At 38.5% G+C, this 19,258-nt stretch overlaps 2 protein-coding genes across 6 annotated transcripts; both read left to right on the plus strand.

The window, feature by feature from the left end:
* Nucleotides 1-8,675: 8,675 nt before the first annotated feature.
* Nucleotides 8,676-9,473, plus strand: LOC148867307 (histone H2AX-like). The gene is made up of 2 exons (XM_088981543.1): nucleotides 8,676-8,963; nucleotides 9,071-9,473. The coding sequence occupies exons 1-2, from the start codon at nucleotides 8,766-8,768 to the stop codon at nucleotides 9,290-9,292; spliced, it is 420 nt and encodes a 139-aa protein (XP_088837669.1). The 5' UTR covers nucleotides 8,676-8,765; the 3' UTR covers nucleotides 9,293-9,473.
* Nucleotides 9,474-9,740: 267 nt separating this feature from the next.
* Nucleotides 9,741-19,183, plus strand: LOC148867308 (stress regulated protein). 5 transcript variants are annotated; one of them, XM_088981549.1, is made up of 8 exons: nucleotides 9,762-11,054; nucleotides 11,332-11,550; nucleotides 13,757-13,818; nucleotides 14,592-14,678; nucleotides 15,333-15,479; nucleotides 17,709-17,735; nucleotides 18,190-18,285; nucleotides 18,681-19,183. In XM_088981549.1, exons 2-8 carry the CDS (start codon nucleotides 11,472-11,474, stop codon nucleotides 18,879-18,881), a joined length of 699 nt encoding a protein of 232 aa, XP_088837675.1. In that variant the 5' UTR covers nucleotides 9,762-11,054; nucleotides 11,332-11,471; the 3' UTR covers nucleotides 18,882-19,183. The 5 variants fall into 5 exon arrangements, with proteins under 5 accessions (XP_088837670.1, XP_088837675.1, XP_088837674.1 ...); XM_088981548.1 differs by having other exon boundaries at nucleotides 9,762-10,003; XM_088981544.1 differs by lacking the exon at nucleotides 13,757-13,818 and having other exon boundaries at nucleotides 9,741-10,003.
* The last annotated feature ends 75 nt before the right edge of the window (nucleotides 19,184-19,258 follow it).

Here is a 19,258-nt window from a genome sequence, read left to right on the forward strand (position 1 = left end):
ATTCGTACTCTCCTTGGATGGGTTCAATATTGTTCTTGGGGTCAAATGGTTGATTACCCTTGGTCTAATTTTATGGGACTTCAGCGCACTCACAATGACATTCCACTTAAATGGGAAGCAAGTTTCTTGGCACGGTTGCAGGGTTAAGGAGATGACACCACAAGTCCATGCACTTCAGACAGAACCGGCAGCCATGGAAAGACTCCTCGCTGAGTTTTTAGATGTATTCCAAGAACCCAAGGGACTCTCTCCTCCCCGAGCATGCGACCATCGAGTCCCTCTGGTGGCAGGTTCAGAACTAGTCATTGTTCGGCCTTATCGCTACCCTCACCTACAGAAGGACGAAATAGAAAGACAATGTGCAGAGATGCTGAAACAAGGGATTATACGCAAGAGCCACTCCCCCTTTTCTTCGTCGGTTCTGTTGGTGGCGAAACAGGATGGAACTTGGAGGTTCTGTGTTGACTACAAAGAGCTCAATGGTCGAACGATCAAAGATAATTTCCCTATTCCCGTTGTGGACAAACTGTTGGACGAGCTGCATGGTGCTCAGTACTTCTCCAAGTTGGATCTCAGGTTCGGGTATTTTCAGGTCCGCATGGCTACCGGTGACATGAAGAAAACTGCCTTTCGAACCCACCATGGTCACTTTGAATTTTTAGTCATGCCATTGGGTCTCACCAACGCCCCCTCCACATTCCAATCATTGATGAACGAGGTATTTCAGTCCCATCTGCGCAAATTTGTTTTACTATTCTTTGATGGCATCCTTGTTTATAGCAAATCATGGGTAGAGCATGTGCACCATCTGCGGACCATTTTCGAGCTCCTACGCCAACACAAACTCTTCCTAAAACGGTCCAAGTGCTCCTTCGGGGAGCGATAGGTTCTTTATCTAGGCCACGTCATCCACGGGCAAGGTGTGACGGTTGACAGTTCCAAAATTCAGGCTATCAAGGAATGGCCCAAGCCTCAATCCGCCAAGGCCTTACGCGGGTTCTTTGGATTAACAGGTTACTATCGCAAATTTGTACAGAATTATGGACTGTTGGCTGCCCCGTTAACCAACCTGTTAAAGAAAATTCCTTCCGGTGGGACGACATAGCCGATGCAACTTTTCTGACACTAAGAGATGCCCTGTCTTCCACCCTAGTCCTGCAATTACCAAATTTCGCTCTCGAATTTACAATCAAGTACGATGCCTCTAGAATGGGTATCGGGGCCATGTTATAGCAACAAGGGCACCCGATTGCCTTCTTTAGCCGCAGGCTGGCCGACTGACATCTGAAACTTCCAGCCTATGAGTGCAACTAATCGACCTAGCTAGAGCCGTCCAACACTGGAGGCCGTACTTGTGGGGGCGGTCGTTCGTCATCAAAACCGATCATTACAGCCTCAAATACTTGTTGGAACAACGTCTCACCACTTCCCCTTAGCAACATTGGGTTAGCAAACTGCTCGGATTCGATTTCAGGGTGGAATACAAGGTGAGAACCTCAAATCGCGCAGCTGATGCCTTGTCTAGGCGCGGTGAAGACGCGATGTCTCTGTGTGGAATTTCCCAACCCCGGATCTCTCTGTTAGACGACATCAAGAAGGCAACGCCATAGTCTCCAGAATGGTCGCTCCTGGTCCAGAAGATCCAATCCAGCGCTGCCGACTCCAATTGGTCCCTTCAGGATGGGTTGGTACTGTATAAAGGTCGGGTACATCTTCTGCCAAACTCCCCATTGATTCCCACCATCATCGCCAGCATCCATAACTCCACCCATGAGGGCATTCAGAAAACGTTGTACTCCATTCGGGCTGATTTCCATTAGCAAGGTATGAAGACTTCTATTCGGGATTTTGTCCAAAATTGCTCCACATGGCAACAACATAAATGGGAAAACCTGCACCCGGCATGTCTCCTTCTGCCCCTTTCGATCCCGATGCAGATCTAGGCCAACATCTCCATGGCCTTCATCGAGGGGCTCCCCAAGGTAGGCGGCAAGTCAATCCTCTTCGTGGTGGTAGATCACTTCTCTAAATTTGCCCACTTCATTCCTCTATCACATCCGTACAGTGCCACTTCAGTTGCCCTCGCCTTTTTTACGCATGTTTTTCGCTTACATGTGTTACCAAAATCCATCATCAGCGATAGGGACCTGGTTTTCACTAGTGCCTTCTGGAAGGAATTATTTCGGCTACACGGCACCACCCTGGCCTTCTCCTCAGCATACCATCCACAGACCGATGGCCAAACGGAGGTGGTAAATTGCACAATCGAGATGTATCTCCGTTGCTTCGTCGAGGATCAACCTAGACGGTGGGTGGATTGGCTTCCTTGGGCCGAGTATTGTTACAACACGGCCTACCATTCTTCCCTTAGCATGACCCCTTTTCGCATCGTTTACGGCCGAGACCCTCCTCGCTTGCTGTTCTATGAACCCAGTTCTACTCGTTTGGAGGAAATTGATCGCTCCTTACAAGAACGCGACGCCCTCCTAGCTGACGTACACCTTCGCTTACAGCAGGCCCAGCTCCGCATGAAACTCACCTATGACAAGCACCATCAGGAATTGTGGTTCGAACCAGGACAATTTGTTTCGTTAAAACTCCAGTCCTACCGGCAACGCTCATTGCGCCATAGGGCTGCCCCGAAACTAGCCCCTAAGTTCTATGGCCCCTTCAAGGTTCTGTGGCGGATTGGCAGTGTGGCATACCAGCCAGAATTACCAGAGAACAGCAAGATTCATGATGTTTTCCACATCTCCTTGCTGAAACCATTTACGGGTGTTCCTCCGGACCAAGTCCCCTCCCTGCCACCCTTGAAAGAAGGCAAACTTGTTCCCCAGCCTAGAGCTCTCATCCGCTCTCGTATCAATCGAGGTATTCTTGAAGTTTTGGTGGAATGTGACAGTTTACCACCGGCCGAAGCCACTTGGATTCCCTTAGCGGAGTTCCAAGCCACGTACCCGGAGTTCGAGCTTGAGGACAAGCTCTTAGTCCAGGAGGGGAGTAATGTTATGGACACATTCCTCGGGAAGAAGTATCATCGCCGCCGACAGCAGCAACAGTGATTCAATGTTCTCATCCTACTCAGATCGACAACAACAGTCTTATCCATATTAGATTAGACTATCCTACTTGTTATTATCTTATCTTATTAGTTGATTGGATTATCTTATCTTATCAGATTAGGATTAAGAGAGACTTATCTTACCTTATCAGTATTGAGATAGAGTAGGAGGTTTCCCTATTCAGCAAGGAGTCTCCCTAGGATCAAGACTCTTGTAATCTCCTATTTAAGGAGACACCATTATTGAATGAAGATATCGAATATTCAGTAAAGAAGTGAGTTAGGAGAGTTGGTGATCTCTTGGACAAATCACCAAGGCGCCAAGATAGGTTCATCAAGAGCAGGAAGGAACAAGGGAAAACAACAGGTTTTCCCCGTGGACCGACCCATGACGAGATCCTATTTGCGGGCCCTCAACACATTTACCACATCACAATGCTTTTCTTGTTGCATTGGATTGCCTCTCCAAGGATTCTTGTATGACCTCACTTGATTGCCAGAGTTCCTACAACAGTCCTTTGATGGATTTGCCTCTGGCCAGTAGATTCCAGCCTGAAGCAGCTGCAAATTGACTTCAGAAAATTAAACAAAAGAAGCAACATAATGTTGAGTATGGGACGATGGCATTGCTTTTCTAGGAAGGAAATACTAAGGAGAGAAAGCTGAGGTTTTCAGTTTTTGATCTGGCATATGTAGATGCATTCTTGATGCTGATCTTCTGTCACAACTCACAAGTTCATTCCACATAGACATAACGTGGTCTCATTAAGGAGACTGATCAGTAATTGCAGGTATAATAAAAGAACTACAAAATAATTAAATGAGAAATTTTCCTACAAACAGCTATTGTCGTTCCCCAGTAACTCCTCCAAACGACCAGATTCAATCCTCATAAATAAAAAAAAAAAAAAAATCTTCATGCCCTCCTTCCTCACTCCAAATCTCTCCCCCTTCCCCTAGTGGTTTTCTTAAGGTTCTCTTCCTTCTCTCAAATTCTTGAAAAGCTCTTCTAGCAAAAGTCTCTCCTCCCAAAGAGAACACAAAGATTTGCCAACCTCGACCTTCCTGTTGAGAAAAAGGTAAGGTAATTTCATTAATGTATTTGGTAAGCATGTACAAGTATGCTCCATGTACAGAAGTCAGTGAGTAGCTTGAAATATTGAATGTTCAAAATACTCATGGCCGAAAAATCCTTTAAACAGCTCATGGGCTGAGAACCATGAGTGCAATGTTGCAGCAGCCCACCTAATCATTTCAGACAGGTTTATCTCTCTTATCAAATATTCTGCGCTGGGATAGCACAAGTAGCAGCAGCTCGCCAGGCTGCAAACGAAGTCCAGAATGCTTATAGCAAAGTTGCAGCCAATGAATAGGTCGTCAGCAGACACGATGTGGGAACCACAAAGAATTACTTCAAGGAGTTGAGGTTAACCCCCCTATGCATTGAAGATTCCTTTAAAGTCTGATACGCCCTGTCCGGCATATCGGACCTTATTGATACTTTAAACCTTGCAAGCATCCATATGGCATATTACTAGTGCCAGGATACCTGTTGAGCTTGCTGGCCCCAAACTTCTCTGCAATTATTTTCTTCCACAAGCCATGTGGGAAGGCATTAAATAGCCAATGCCACTGACCCAGCATAGCAGTATTGAAGTGTTGAAACCTCCTAGTACCCAGGCCCCGAACCTCTTTTTTTTTTTTGGGGGGGGGGGGGTGTGCTACATTACCAGTGTCCAGACCATCTGGTGAATTTTTTGCTTACCTTCATTTTGTCAGTGAACTTCAAGTAGCGTTATGATGCATATTACTATATTAGGATCCTTGAGATAGAGATCTGAAAGTAGGTGAAATTATCAACTTCGTTGAAGTTGTGGAACAATCTAATTTGATCAACATAGGAGATGGTGAAAGTAACTTTGAATTGTTCAATGATAGAGAGTTCATATTTTAACTGTGCATATCAATCATAGTGTGGGGTAATTAAAAGAGTGGAAGGCACGTTATTGTCAATAGCAACTCAGATGGAATCCAAATGGAAAAGGCCCAACAAAAATGATTTTAGGATTGGGAGTCTGTTAGGTTTATTTATGTATATGAGGAAACATATTTAGGAGAAAAACAAATAAGAGAAAGGATGGGAAGGCTTATCTTTAGGTTGTGGAAATTAGGCATAAGTTTGTAGGTTGGAAGAATTTAGGGTTTTAGGTTTAAAAGAATGCCAAGGAAATAAATTTGGAGTTAAAAAGACCATTTGGGGGGGGGTCGTGCACAGATATCTCTGTTTTCAGACTGGTGTTTGTAATAGCCATTTTGCAAGCAATGTTTGTTTAATCGTTCCTTTTGGAGACCTCTCACATATTAATGTTAGAAGCGCTTTTTTTTTTTTTTTTGTATTCCAATTTTGAGGAAGCCATTGGGCCTCTATGTGCATACATGTGCTTCAGTGGCTAATAGAATGGTAGATCAAAGTAATTGACCCCTTTACCCTCTCACAATTGGTGCATTTTATAACTGGATTTTCTTTTGGAAACTTTTATAGGGTTGAAGATGCTGTCATTTGATCTGAACCGCAAACCCACCAGCCAGCACTTTGGGCTGCATTTGGAAACGATGCAAATAGAGTGTAAATCCCGGTTCAGGGTAAATTTGCACTCTGGTTCTCTTTTGCCTGTGGCAATATTACATTTATGCATTGACAAATGATGAATAAATGCATATTTAAATTGATAACAGGATGTAAAAGTACATCAATAAAAAGGAAGTAAATTTGCATTCAAGTGAGCTTTTGATAAAAAAGGACATGTTTTATTGAAATTTTTGTTTATTACAGCTAAAAACTTGATTGGTAAGAAGATAAATTTGTCGGAGCAAAATTAATCAAACTTTACAATTTATATAGACCATTTTACACTATATATTTTCATTCACACTTACTTGCATCATTTCCAAACGCCCCCTTGGGAAAAAGGGGGTGGGGGAAGTTATTGATGATGGATAGCACCAATCGCAAAGCTGCTGGACGAAGTGATGCTCCGGCCAGCACATGAAGGGGAACTGTTAATTTACAGCTATACTTGCTATTTTTTATCCTTGCTTTTCACTACAGCAAGCGATGTATTTTGTACTTTAAAAAATACCCAAGTACAAAATACATAAAATATTTTTATTTTGGTATTTTTTTGTTTGGCAAAAGCATGTTCATTCGTGCTTTCGGTGTGGTTTGGTGGTTTGAGATTGGTGTGGCGGTTTGACTCCAATAATGACAAGTAGAGGTAGAGGAGTAAAATGGGTCGTGCCAGGAACAATCATGGGTCTGCAAAGCATAAAACAACACGATCCATATATATATTATAATTATATAATAATGTATAATATATAATATATTATTAAATAAACAATTGTTTTCAATCTTATTATACTATTTTATTTAATTATTATATATATAAACAATTGTATCATTAAAGTTTATATAAAATAAAAATTTTAAGACTTTTTAATTTTTAAATAAACCTTTCATAGCTTTGGCCTTGTTCATGACACAACACGGGCCTAGGTGAGCTTGGGCCGTGGCTCAGGCCAACCCCCCCAAATATCCTAGGGGAGAGAGACACAACCCAGTATGGCCTACAAGCTTGGCATGGCATTTGCATAGCCTGCACTTTGCACGGGCTGCACACGGGTCATACCATGCTGGTCATAGTATTGACATGTATTGGTCGATACATATCATTTTGGGAGCTCCCCGATATGCCCCTTCAAAGGGTGTATTGGGGTTCTGACCAATTCAGGGGGTGGGGGAGCCTTAAACTAGCCCCCTTGAACTAGTTTTGAAAAAAATAAAAAATATATATCAATATAGCCCGATACGCCCCTATCAGCGATACAGAGACGTATTGAACCTGCGTATCGCACAAAAAAGTGCTTTATAGCCTTCAATAGAAAAAACGGTTTTAGGATGATTCAATCCCTGAAACCCCGAGTCGCGCAACGTCCAAGACCACAAGAATCTTAACCATCAAACCATCTTCCATTTCGTGATAACAAATGAAATAAATTATCTTTTATTAAAATTAATTATTACATTTAATATAAACAAATAAGTATATTCAACAACTTCAAGTACAAATTAACAAGAATAATATTAAAAATTATTATTTTATAAACCAATAAAATAAATAATTTTTTCAAATCCACATATATATAAATGATTTTAATTTCAATATATTTATACAAATCAAAATATTATTAGTAGAATAATTATTTCAATACTTAGAATTATTTATGTAGACTTGATAAAATATAATAATTTTTTTATAAATTATTAATTAATATTTTAATTTACATTAAATAAAAATGTATTTATTATTACAAAGATAAAATATTGTTTATAAAATATTTGAGAATATAATGTAAATTGAATATATCAAATCCACTAATCTACATTCAAATAAAAATAAAAATTTTATTTTAAAAAATCATAAAAATAAAAATATTGATAATGAATAATTATTTTAGTAATTAAAACTTATAAATTTTCATATGATATGCATCTTCAAAATTTCATTTACATTTTATATAAACATATTTATTGTTTACAAAAGTGAAAGTACTATTTACTGAACATTTTCATATTAATTTTTAGTTATTTTTTTATTGATGTTAAAAATTGAAATAGTAAAATAAAAATAATTGATATAATAATTCAAATATAATGGTTGCATATTTTTTGTGCCTTGGATTTCAATAAAAATAAAATTTGATGCATTATCAATAAAATTGTATAATATCTATATATCCCGTTATATCAATAATAATATATTTATTCGGATATACCATTAAAATATACAATTCCTATGTATTTATACGTTATTTTGACATTAAACTTTGAGTTATTAATATAATTATTGAATTTATATGCATTCCCTTAGCATATCCAATCATTTTTATATTTTTAACCCGTATCCATGCGTTTTTCAAGCGAACCCGTATCCATATCCAAGTTGTCTATATATGTTGTTTTATATTATATAATGTGCAAAACATATTTTATACACATTATGTGACATATATGATATAAAATATTATATATATTTACGTAACACTATATACATAAACCCAGAACCAGGTCCATTCCCATCCCGATCCTTCTAGGCCTAGGCCCAGGATCATGTTTCAGGCGCAGAATCCAGGCCGGGCCGGGTATGGGCTATTTCCCGTATCACAGGTGCAATGCCGGGCCGGCCTGGCCCATGATCACCCTGAGTCCCTGACTCATCCGGGTATGGGTTCTTCAGACTTTCACCGAACACTAACCGAACCCGAATGGTTCATGCAATAAACCGGTGAAAGTTGGGCCGTTAGGGTGAGGCCGTGAGGGTCGAGATTTTCTTATCAGAAAGTGTCAGACAAAAATGGTTTAGAAATCGGATGGCCGTCCATCACTCCAAAGTACAAAACAAAACGAAAAGAATAATTTTCTCTACTATTTTTTTCCAAAAATTCCACGCTGGCAATCCGTGTGCTCTCCCATCGACGAATAAGGAAGCAAACCCAGTCCTACACTCGCTTTCGCGCTCCTATATAAACAAATTCGTTTCCTTCGAAACAAATTGTACCGAAGTTCAACTTGAAAAGCAAAAACCATTTCCAGTTTTCCTTCGTTGCTATTCAGATAGGTTTTGTGTCCTTCCGGAAACCAGAGATGAGTTCATCGGGTTCGACGAAGGGTGGTAGGGGAAAACCCAAAGCCTCAAAATCTGTCTCCAGATCTCAGAAGGCCGGTTTGCAGTTTCCCGTCGGAAGAATCGCCAGATTCCTCAAGGCGGGAAAGTATGCTGAGCGTGTTGGTGCCGGTGCTCCGGTCTATCTATCCGCTGTGCTTGAATATCTTGCGGCCGAGGTTTGTGTGAATTCATCTGTTTTTTCTTTCTTTTTTGCTGATTTTGTGCATCCGCAAAACGATCTCACGTTTGATTTATTTTTATTTTTATTTTTTATTTTTGATAGGTTCTCGAGCTTGCTGGAAATGCGGCAAGAGATAACAAGAAGAATCGTATTGTGCCGAGGCATATACAGCTTGCAGTGAGGAATGATGAAGAGTTGAGCAAGCTTCTGGGGACTGTTACAATCGCTAATGGGGGTGTTTTGCCCAACATTCATCAAACTCTCTTGCCGAAGAAGATAGGAAAGGGAAAAGGCGAGCTTGGTTCCGCATCGCAAGAGTTTTAGGGTTTTTTTGTTCTTTTTTTCTCTTGTTTTAATTTAAAAGATAAAAGAAAGGTCATCATCACTGCTTGATACTGTTTGTAATGGGGAATTCTCTTGTATCGCTGTTGAATTTGTAATCATAGAGAACCCCATTTTTTCTCTTTATTTTTGCGAAATATAAAGACAAAATAATTTCTGATAATTGTGTGTACAGTGGTTTTGCTTCGTTCATTCTGTTAAATGCGATGGAAAATTGATGGAGCTTTTGTTCACTTTTCCCAGTTTTCTTTGAAAAATTCCGAACTTTATTTTTCCCTGGTTGATCTCCCTTGATCACCAATATAGTTCTGCCCTTCTATCTTATTAAAATAACTCTTTTTTTGTGGTTGTCTTTTATTTATATATATTTATTTTTTTCGTGGTTGTGAGTGACGGGAAGCCGAAGTCACCCGTCGAGGCTATATCTGTTAGGACATTAGTATGCGTTTCTGAAGTTGGTTGCCAGAGATGGGCTCCATGGTGTATTATGGTTTCGGGTTGTCGTTGCGGCCACGTTTGAAGCTTCGCATGGTTAGAGCTCTATGTTCCATTGAACCTGGTGGTTCACGATTGCAGATTTTGGAACAAGTAGATAAGGAACTAGCAAGCGGGAATGATGGGGCGGCACTGTCTCTTGCTAGGGATTTACAGGGAAAGCCTGGGGGTCTCCGCTGCTTTGGCGCAGTAAGGCAGGTTGTCCTGTGCCTCCATTACCCTTTTTCTGTAGCAGAAGGCATTAATGCCATTTGGTTGTTTCTGCAGTGGTGCCATGCATGTAGATTATATCTTCATCACCCATGTCTGCATTCTCATTCGCTGACTTCTGGGGCCCTAATTGTTTAACATATAGCAATAGCATATTTGTTATGGTATGAAGGAATCCACTCGTTATCTATGCATGTGGGTGCATGTAGATGGATGCAAACCTGCATCTTCTTTTGATTGTTGGTAAATTGCTTGTAGAATTGTGCAGCTGTGCAATGAGAGTGATCATGGTCTGTGCTTTGGTGTCTGCTTCCCTCTGGTAACTTGGTAGGCTGAGGGCAGCAGTTGTTTGCAGTGATTTTCTTATGGGATATATAATCATTCACCGTGGCTGCATATATCTTCCGGGGTTTAAGCTGTGGGGAATGTCTAAAATATTGTTGTTGATTTGTATTTTACTTATAAGGCAACACCGTCTACGTGCTTCTTTTGCTCTTATATTGAAGTTTGAAGTGGAGAAATCTTTGTTGTTTGTGCAAGAGCTTGTGTGAGGATGCCCTTGGGGAATTTCCAGCATATGCAATTTGGCACAGTGGAACCCCCTCCAAAGCTTTTTTTTTTTTTTTTGGACTTCGCTTTTGTGAAGTGTTTAATCCGAGATACTCTTAAGTAGGGGGATGGTGTTGGATCAATGGGGATACGTTTTGTGCCCTGAAGAAGTGGAAACAGCTAATCTTTTATGTCTGCGCTGTCCTTTCTATACTAAGTTGTGTAGTTCCGGACACCTTCGGCTTGGCTGGGTGTTTCCTCCTGTCCGTTCAGTCTTTTTTGTTGAGTTGGAACTTGGAAGATTCAAGGTTAAGTAAAAGACTAGTAGTGTGGAGTTTGGTGCCAATAGCTGTATTTTGGTCAATTTGAAGAGAAAGGAATGCTTGGATCTTTGAGAACTTCTCTTCAAGCGATCCATACTTGTTTAGCAAATTCAAAGGGATGGATGTTCTGTTCATGGTTATTGGCTCATAAAGTGCAGATAATAGAGGTAGTCAGATTTTTTGATATTCCCATGTTAATACCTTGCTAACAATTATATAGTCCTATATACAAATACAATTGGGTGTAAATGGTCTGAGATGTGATCTTTTTTTATTTATTTATTTATTTATATATATATATTCCCTACCTTTCAAAGAAAGTCAATATATGAGTAGCAGTATATGGTCTAACAATTTTTTTTTTTTTTTTTTATATATTCCCTACCTTTCAAAGAATGAGTAGCAGTATATGGTCTAACAATTTTTGCAAAATAAATGGTGCAGATCCCCCAAAGGCTCTATACTTTGGATGAACTGAAGTTGAACAATATAGATACTTTATCTATTCTATCACCGGTAGATGCAACACTTGGTTCAATAGAAAGAAATCTGCAGGTTGCTGCTGTTCTGGCAGGGATTTCTGCATGGGTTGCTTTTGGACTTACACAACAACAAATCCTACTTTTATCCCTTGGATTGTTATTTCTGTGGTCATTGGACTTGGTAAGTTGTATTTAAAAATTTGAATTCATAATCCATGCTTGTCAGTTTACCTACTTTTGTCACTTAATTGTTTCTGGGGTTGATTAGTGCTTGCATTGGCCTTTTCTCTATGACCTCAAAATCAGTCTAGCATTGATATCCTTATTTAGTTTTTTTTTGATGATTTGTATAGTTTTTTGCAATGGAAAAAGGAAAAAATGAGAAAAAGAAATCTACTTGGCCTCATTAATGTCGTTGCTTGAAGTGTCTGTACTGTAGACGAGTGGGAATTTCCTTATATTTTTGTTTTTGAGAGAAACTGTGGTTTGCTTCTTCTTTAATAATGATTTAGGTGGCATTTAGTGCTGTGTTATTTTCATGTTTCATCTGGTTCCAGAAGACACCATGGTGCCTGGGTGTTTTTTTAAGCTGTTTTTCATTCTGGCCAGCAATATGTGGTTTCAGAATTCAAAATATCATAAGTATTTGAACATACTTATTTCTCATGTTCACAGCCACACTCACTCTTCTGGATTTATTCAGCACTGATTCAGTACATCTAGCCTTACAACCAACACTTTTCAAATCCTAATATTCTAGAACGCACCACACAACAACAGAACACTACCAAGGGTTTGGTGAGTTCCAGAACCCATGGTTTCAAGCACAGCATGGCAGGGCCTAGTGATTTGAAGCACACAACCCCTATTTAAAACCACAGCATAGAACACCTCCTTAGTGCCCCTAGAAAGCAATTGATTTTCATCATGAAACAGAAAGAGTTACTGTCTGGCTTATTTATGCTTCTCCACCAAGTTCTTACATCAAATATTTGATCTTTGGTTTCTAATGCTGACCATTTATTGGTGAGTAAGGGGTTTTGAATGCTTGGTATTGTAACAATCTGGTTGGCTATCTTTACAGGATGAGCTAATAGTACTTGAAGGTATTGTTATTCTTATATTTTGGCTGAACTTTAGCTGTTCTAGTACAAATAGTTCTTTCCCCCGATGTGAAGCCCTTGTAGAAGATAGAGTATATGTGTAGAACTATAATTAAATGGTTATATAAACAATTTGATAATCTGCTTTCTTCTCCAGAAATTTTCATCCACTTTAGAACTTAGAAGTAATGATGGTTATACTAGCAATATTTGTACAGGAAGTCTTCAGAAATAGATGAGTGTTTGTAAAACATTTTAGTGGGTGCTATTCCACACCGAGCTCTGTTAATACTTCATTGGTGGTAAGATGATGATTAATTCATACAAATATGGTTGTTGTATGAAAACACCCTCCAAATCTATAACAAGTTTCTTTCATCCTTGTGATGCCCAATACTCAAGACACAAAACAAATACGGAAAACAGGATGGGCTCTTAATTTCCCAAGATCTCTGAAGATGGATACAGGTATGAGCGTTGCATTTAATATACTTGTATGATTCTTTTGTATCTTGTTTTTGAAGCTGTGTCATTTCTCAATATCAAAGTGTCAACTAGTCAGTTGAGGGCCAGACTAGCTGCACACCAATTAGTTGGTCAATACTCATGTTGCAATTGCCTAGGACAACTAAGCATTGACTAGGGTTGACTTGTTGATTAATGACTAGTCATCCTAGTTAACCACAAAATCATTTGAAAGCTTTATTTGTTTGTTTGTATTTCTATTTATTTGAAACAATATAGAATTATGTTTGTATTTTGTTATATTTATACTGTTGCTTTAAACATTTTCGGTGGAACACGATTGATTGATAAAAAATGTCATTACTCAATGTTGGTCCCAGCTATTTGGAGTCTTGGGAAGGATGTGGCCAATCTCAGATTTGAATCCGCATTCTCACGTTTGTCAGCCTGAGAATTTACCATTACACCAAGCAATGCCCCTATGATTGACTGATAGTATATAAAATAGAAAAAAAAAATACAAACAAAAGAAGACAATGGAGGGGTTGTTTCAATTTTTTTTAATCAGTGATATGGTACTACAGGGTTGCCACAAATAAGGGGCTTATTAAAAAGTAAAGCTTGCACTCTTTCTTTGGGAAAAAAGGCTTTAACTCCTTATCCTAGCCTATCTAGCCATACTTTTTGATGTTTGCAAAACGAATACTACTAAAGGTTACATATCATTCTTTTCTTGCATAGTTTTAGTCTAAACCTATTTACAGGATTGCATCAATATCTCAAATTTGGAACATGTTTTTGTTTTTTTTCATCAACTAGGCGCTGGCCAGTCATTGCATCGACTAGAAGCCACAGCGACCAGTCATGGTTGGTCTGAAGTGGTAAAATTTCTGCAGTAACCAGAGAATCTAGCCTTGTTATTCCAATTACAAGCAAAACCTGTATCATTCCTTTTAAGCCATATGCGATGCATTTGTCTTTGCTAATTGGGTGCTTGCTGATCCACTTTTTTCTGCTTGTAGCTTATGTTGGTAGGGACACGTTTTAATCTTTGTTCATTACCCCCTTTTTTATGTCCTTTGGCCTTTCCCTTGTCATTTTGGAGCCTGTAAGTGCTCCTTAAAAGCATAGACTGTATGCATTGGGATTTTTTTCAATTATTTTTTTTCTTTTTATAAAGGGCAAATTTGATTTTGTTTGCCAACTCTATCATTCTCATCCCATCTAATCCATAAATTTCTATTCTTCTCTCTCTCTCTCTCTCTCTCTGCTTACAACCACTATTTGTATGGAAATTCAATGTGAGCAATTTTCTTTCGAGGACTGGGGAAATTATTCCCTCTCCCCCAATTTCAATCACATTATAATTTGGTGTTTCATTCATGCTAGTTTAGAGGGCGCAGAGAGCATAATTGTACTTGTATCTCTTACTTTTTGTTTTCATTTATTATTAATTTTTATTTATTAGTGGGTGGCTTAGGGTGGAGGGGAATTCTTATAGACTTACAGCAAAACTAATGTTTTACGATTCTGAAAAGTTTGTGCTTTCAAAATTCTGGAGTGTTTTAAACCTCAAGGTTTTCTTAATGCATTGCAAATTGTTGGATTGCATGCTCAGATTATCCAAATGGCTCACCAACTTGTCATTTTGTAGGTTTTGGTAAATGGAGGAGTTGGCAGTTTGGTTCTTGATACAATTGGTCATACTGTTAGTCAAAAATACCACAATAGGGTCATTCAAGTAAGCTGGACATCATGTGCCTCTTATATATAGACATACTTCCCTCACTCAGAATCTTCTTCTACACTCATTGTTTTTGTAAATAATAAAGAGCTCTTGGATTGGTTTGAATCCAATGATGAAACATATTTTATTGGATAGTCTGCAAGTAATGTATGGTATACACTGCTAAGCAGATCTTTCTGGATAAAGGTTGAGACAACCTAATGGTGTTGATTTAGGTTCAGAAATGAAACATATCCTATTAGACTGACTATCTGCAAGTCATGTATGGGATTAACCTGAGAATCTAATGGTCTTGTTCCTTCTACTATGAACTTTTCAAAGCTTGTTGTCTTTTAAATTTTCACTTGGAACTTTTAAGTGATATACATTTGAGAAATATTTCCAAGGTCCACATCCATTGAATATCTGTGGTCCATGATGATGTGGCAATTAAGTAATTTGGATGTCTCACATATATTATTTATCATATGTTTAATGAAATTTAAGCCAATTTTCTGTCTCAAATGCTAAAATTCATTTCAGCTTGAATAATATCTAATATTTTGATATTTAGACTGCATATTTTTCCCTTTTCAACTGTAACTTTATTTTTAATGGGTTTAATGTTTGAACTTCAGGAAATAACAATCTTCTGGTTCCTTTGTGCAGCATGAAGCTGGGCATTTCATAATAGCCTACTTGCTTGGAATTCTTCCCAAGGCTTATACACTGTCAAGTTTGGAAGCTCTGAGAAAGGAAGGATCCCTCAATGTTCAAGCAGGGACAGCTTTTGTGGATTTTGAGTTTGTTGAAGAAGTAAGTTTTATTTTGTTCTGTTTAGGCCAACATTTTTTTTTTCATAGCAAAATAAAAATTTCATTGAAGGAAAAAGTGAAAAAAGATACAAACCCAGGTGATAAAAATATCACTGATACAAGTGAAAAGGGAAAAGAACCCAACACAACCCCTTCAAAGAACATCTCTAAATAACTAGTATGATATTTTTTTGTTCCAATGAACTCAGGGTATGCGACCTGCCAGGCAGGTGAAAGTAGTCTTTGAATCCAACCCTTTCCAATACGCCTCATATACTTTGGACTTGGTCCATTTGGTTCTCAGAAACAAGGGTTTTAATAGGAGGTGGAGGAAATGGATAAGGGGCACCTCAATCAACTGCTTTTTGGTGCTTATTAAAGTAGTTCAGGAAAAAGGATATTTTAAGTCTTATAGTAGGCTTTGTCAAGGAATCCCTCTTCTGTCTTTTCTTTTTCTCCTCTTTTTCCTATGCATTCTTGTAGGTAAGCAACCTATAGAATAGGCGAATTTAGATTCAAATTGATGACTTTAGTGGCTTTTGGTGCAGTGAGGAGGTAATCCAATTACGGCCTTAATTCATGTGTGACTTGAACCCAAATTGGATGCACTAAAGTTTAGTAGCAGTCATTTTCAAGTGCTTTGATTATCTTGGGGTGTGGATCGAATGTTGAAGAATGTCCTTTAGTGAGGATTTTTTTAAGGACATGGAGGATGGAAATGGTTATCAATGTTTTGAGAAGTAAAAATGGGAAATTTAATACATTATCTTCTGAAATCCATGTCATTATGCAATATACACTCAGTTAAAAAGATGGAGAAGTTTGCTTTAACTGGGAAAAGAAATTTATATGGTTGGTTGGATCTATGAATGCTCCCCGCTAGTCAAGTTCACCTTATCCAACCTTTTTGGTATATTAGTCATTATCTTCCAAGGAGGTGATGATAGAGCTTATCGTTATTAAAGTAATGCACTGGATTAAAATATGGAGCTTGTTCAATCCTTTTTGACAGATAACATAGTGAGGGGGTGGCAAATGGTGGCATTATCTTCATCTACAGGTGGAAGGAGGATGATACATTGGATACTGACAGATGTGAACCAAATCAAACAAAACTCTGATGGGTGCAGTATGGGCAACCTAGAAGAATCAGTGGTTGTTTGGAGTATTTTGAAATCATTTGGGGCACATGATGGCACTCTATTCCAGTGTTTTAAAAACCAACACGGAGGCTGATCCATTTTCCCTCAGGGTGGTGGGCCAGTGGCTCAACACTGACCAGCTCAAGTGGGTCGATGATTTAACTGCTTGGGTTGGCAGGTCACTGACCAAGTCAATGTTTTTCAAATAATGGCAGGTTTACAACCTGAAACAGAATCATGACTACATGATGGGTTGAATGGTCCAATTGGCTGGGTCAACAATGGGTTGAAAACACTACTCCATTCAACACCTATAGGGTTTGGAGACATGATCCATACAGGACTGTTGGCAGTACTAGGCTTGAGGTTGGGAAAAGCTGAAAGCGACAAATACATAATGGCAGTAGGGGACTCTAGAACTACAAGAGTGGCTCAAAAACAGTGATTTGGACACATGGCAGTATAGATACAAAATTGTTAAGAAGCCTTACGAGGTGGAGGATTGGCCAAGTGGGTGAAGAGAACAGTGAACAGTGTGGCAGATGCAATTGCGAGACAAGGAGTTGAAAGAAATCAGCTGTATTGAGGAAACATAAATCAACGGGCTGTTACACTTGTAAATATGGCTTGGGGTTCTGGGCACTATCCTTTTGTATATATAACATTATTTTACCTAAATGAATAAATCAAAATGTTACTAATTAAAAAAAATAAAAGAAGTTGAATTAGGAAAATTGAGAATTGAAGGGCTTTCACGTATTGTGGGGTGGCTTTACCTTGTAGTAGTTGTTATCTTTTTCATTTTTCTTGCTAGGAGGATATGAATTTCTATTGCACCAAGCTCGGCATTGTCATTCAAACTTTTCCACAAATTTGGTTAATAAATCACTGTTAATGTTGGATGTGTCAACGCTACTACTGGTATATAATTTGAGTTGGCAAATTTAATCTTTGGGTTGGATCAGAAAACAGTTTGTGCTTGTTGTGTTGTTTGACTTGGTTTCAATTATTAGATTTTTCTTTTCTTTTGGGACATCATATCAATGACTTCTAAACTACACTTTTTTTACTGTGCCTGTACTATGCAGGTAAATAAAGGGAAAGTTTCTGCTCAGGTGAGATTTTTTTCCTTTCTTGGAATTTGTGCACAAGAAGTTGGGATGACATTGTAGTGCGCATACGGTGCTTTGGAGCCAAATTCTTAATTCATTTTGAATGTTTCTTGCCATGGATGGTTCTTGTGTAAGCTTACAATTATGTCTGGAAATCCCTGTGATCATAAAAGGATTTGGTTTTGTATTCAATCTGGTTTGCATGATATGCAATTGTAGGATTAATATACAGGATGGCCCAACTTTGTGAGGATAGTGCTTTTTGCAAGTATGAAAAATGTTTTTACATCTTGAGATTAGAATGCTGCATTCTTGCATTTATCTGCTTTGTTGTGGTGTTTACGTGTGTGTGCTGCTTTTGATTTTGTTGTTCTTGGTAGTTTTTTTATTCTTTTTTGAATAAGTATAGGTGCGCCTGTACCAAAAAAAACTATAGGTGGGTATGTTCTTGATGCAGATGCTGAATAGGTTTTCATGCATAGCACTGGCTGGTGTGGCAACGGAATATCTTTTATTTGGATGTGCTGAGGGAGGTCTTGCTGATATTGACAAGGTTGGTGTGATTTTTAAATATAGTCACAGGGTGCCTGGTTAGCTGAACATGCAAATTTACAAGGAGTAAAATTAACCATAGAGTGGATTACCAAGATAATATAGAACTGTATCTTGGTGACCTTGAACAGGTCAGAAAAACAATGCTAACAGTCAAGACTCAAGATAGTATAGAACACTAGGATCATAACAGTTGATTCTTTTTTATTGATTTGTTGATACAATGATACTGGGAAAAGGCCAAATAATGGGTCATACATACTTCATGCATAAAATGATTTGTCCATTTCCTGGCATATGATACATGTATTGATATGCCATGTAGACCTGACCCTACTAAAGCGGAGATGAAATCTTAAAAGGTCACTAACTGCTATTTTCTTGGTTATGGAGCAGTTGGACAGATTACTGCAAGGCTTGGGCTTTACACAGAAGAAAGCAGATTCTCAGGTGAGATGGGCAGTATTAAACACTGTTCTACTTCTACGTCGTCATGAAGGAGCTAGATCAAAACTTGCAGAGGCCATGTCCATGGGAAGGTCTGTTGGCTTCTGTATTGATACCATAGAGAAAGCTATAGACGATGTAGAAATCTAGAAACCATTCAATAACACGATGCCTTCATGCAATGTCTTGGAAACAATTAAATTTGGTGATAATGTCTTGCATTGTCTATGATTTTTAACGGGCTCCTTGGGTTCATTTGTATCGTGCTGGTAGGAAATGCAATTCATATCTGGCAGTTTATTTCAATCTTAATGAATTGAAAAAGGGACTAGAGAACTAGAGAAGCTTTTGTGTATCAAGTGTTCTCTCAAATATATTATACATATCACATATGCATGCTCTCCTTATAATACTCAATACTGTAAATTTTAAGGATGATGCAGGAACCAAAATGTGTTTTTTTTTTTGTATGATACTGGAATGATGCTTGAGTGTTTTATGCATGTCATACTTGTGGTGTTTAATCC

The sequence above is a fragment of the Nelumbo lutea genome, chromosome 3, assembly GCF_056320005.1.
Source record: "Nelumbo lutea isolate HS-2025 chromosome 3, American lotus-T2T, whole genome shotgun sequence".
In the NCBI taxonomy this organism is placed as follows: domain Eukaryota; kingdom Viridiplantae; phylum Streptophyta; class Magnoliopsida; order Proteales; family Nelumbonaceae; genus Nelumbo; species Nelumbo lutea.

What these genes read in the sequence shown, in the direction of transcription:
- LOC148867307 (XM_088981543.1), top strand. Translation starts at nt 8,766, where the DNA reads ATGAGTTCATCGGGTTCGACGAAGGGTGGTAGGGGAAAACCCAAAGCC. An exon ending in TTGAATATCTTGCGGCCGAG is followed by an intron (nt 8,964 to 9,070) that starts GTTTGTGTGAAT and finishes TATTTTTGATAG; the next exon opens with GTTCTCGAGCTTGCTGGAAA.
- LOC148867308 (XM_088981544.1), top strand. Translation starts at nt 9,779, where the DNA reads ATGGGCTCCATGGTGTATTATGGTTTCGGGTTGTCGTTGCGGCCACGT. An exon ending in GCTTTGGCGCAGTAAGGCAG is followed by an intron (nt 10,004 to 11,331) that starts GTTGTCCTGTGC and finishes TAAATGGTGCAG; the next exon opens with ATCCCCCAAAGGCTCTATAC. An exon ending in ATTTTGAGTTTGTTGAAGAA is followed by an intron (nt 15,480 to 17,708) that starts GTAAGTTTTATT and finishes TGTACTATGCAG; the next exon opens with GTAAATAAAGGGAAAGTTTC.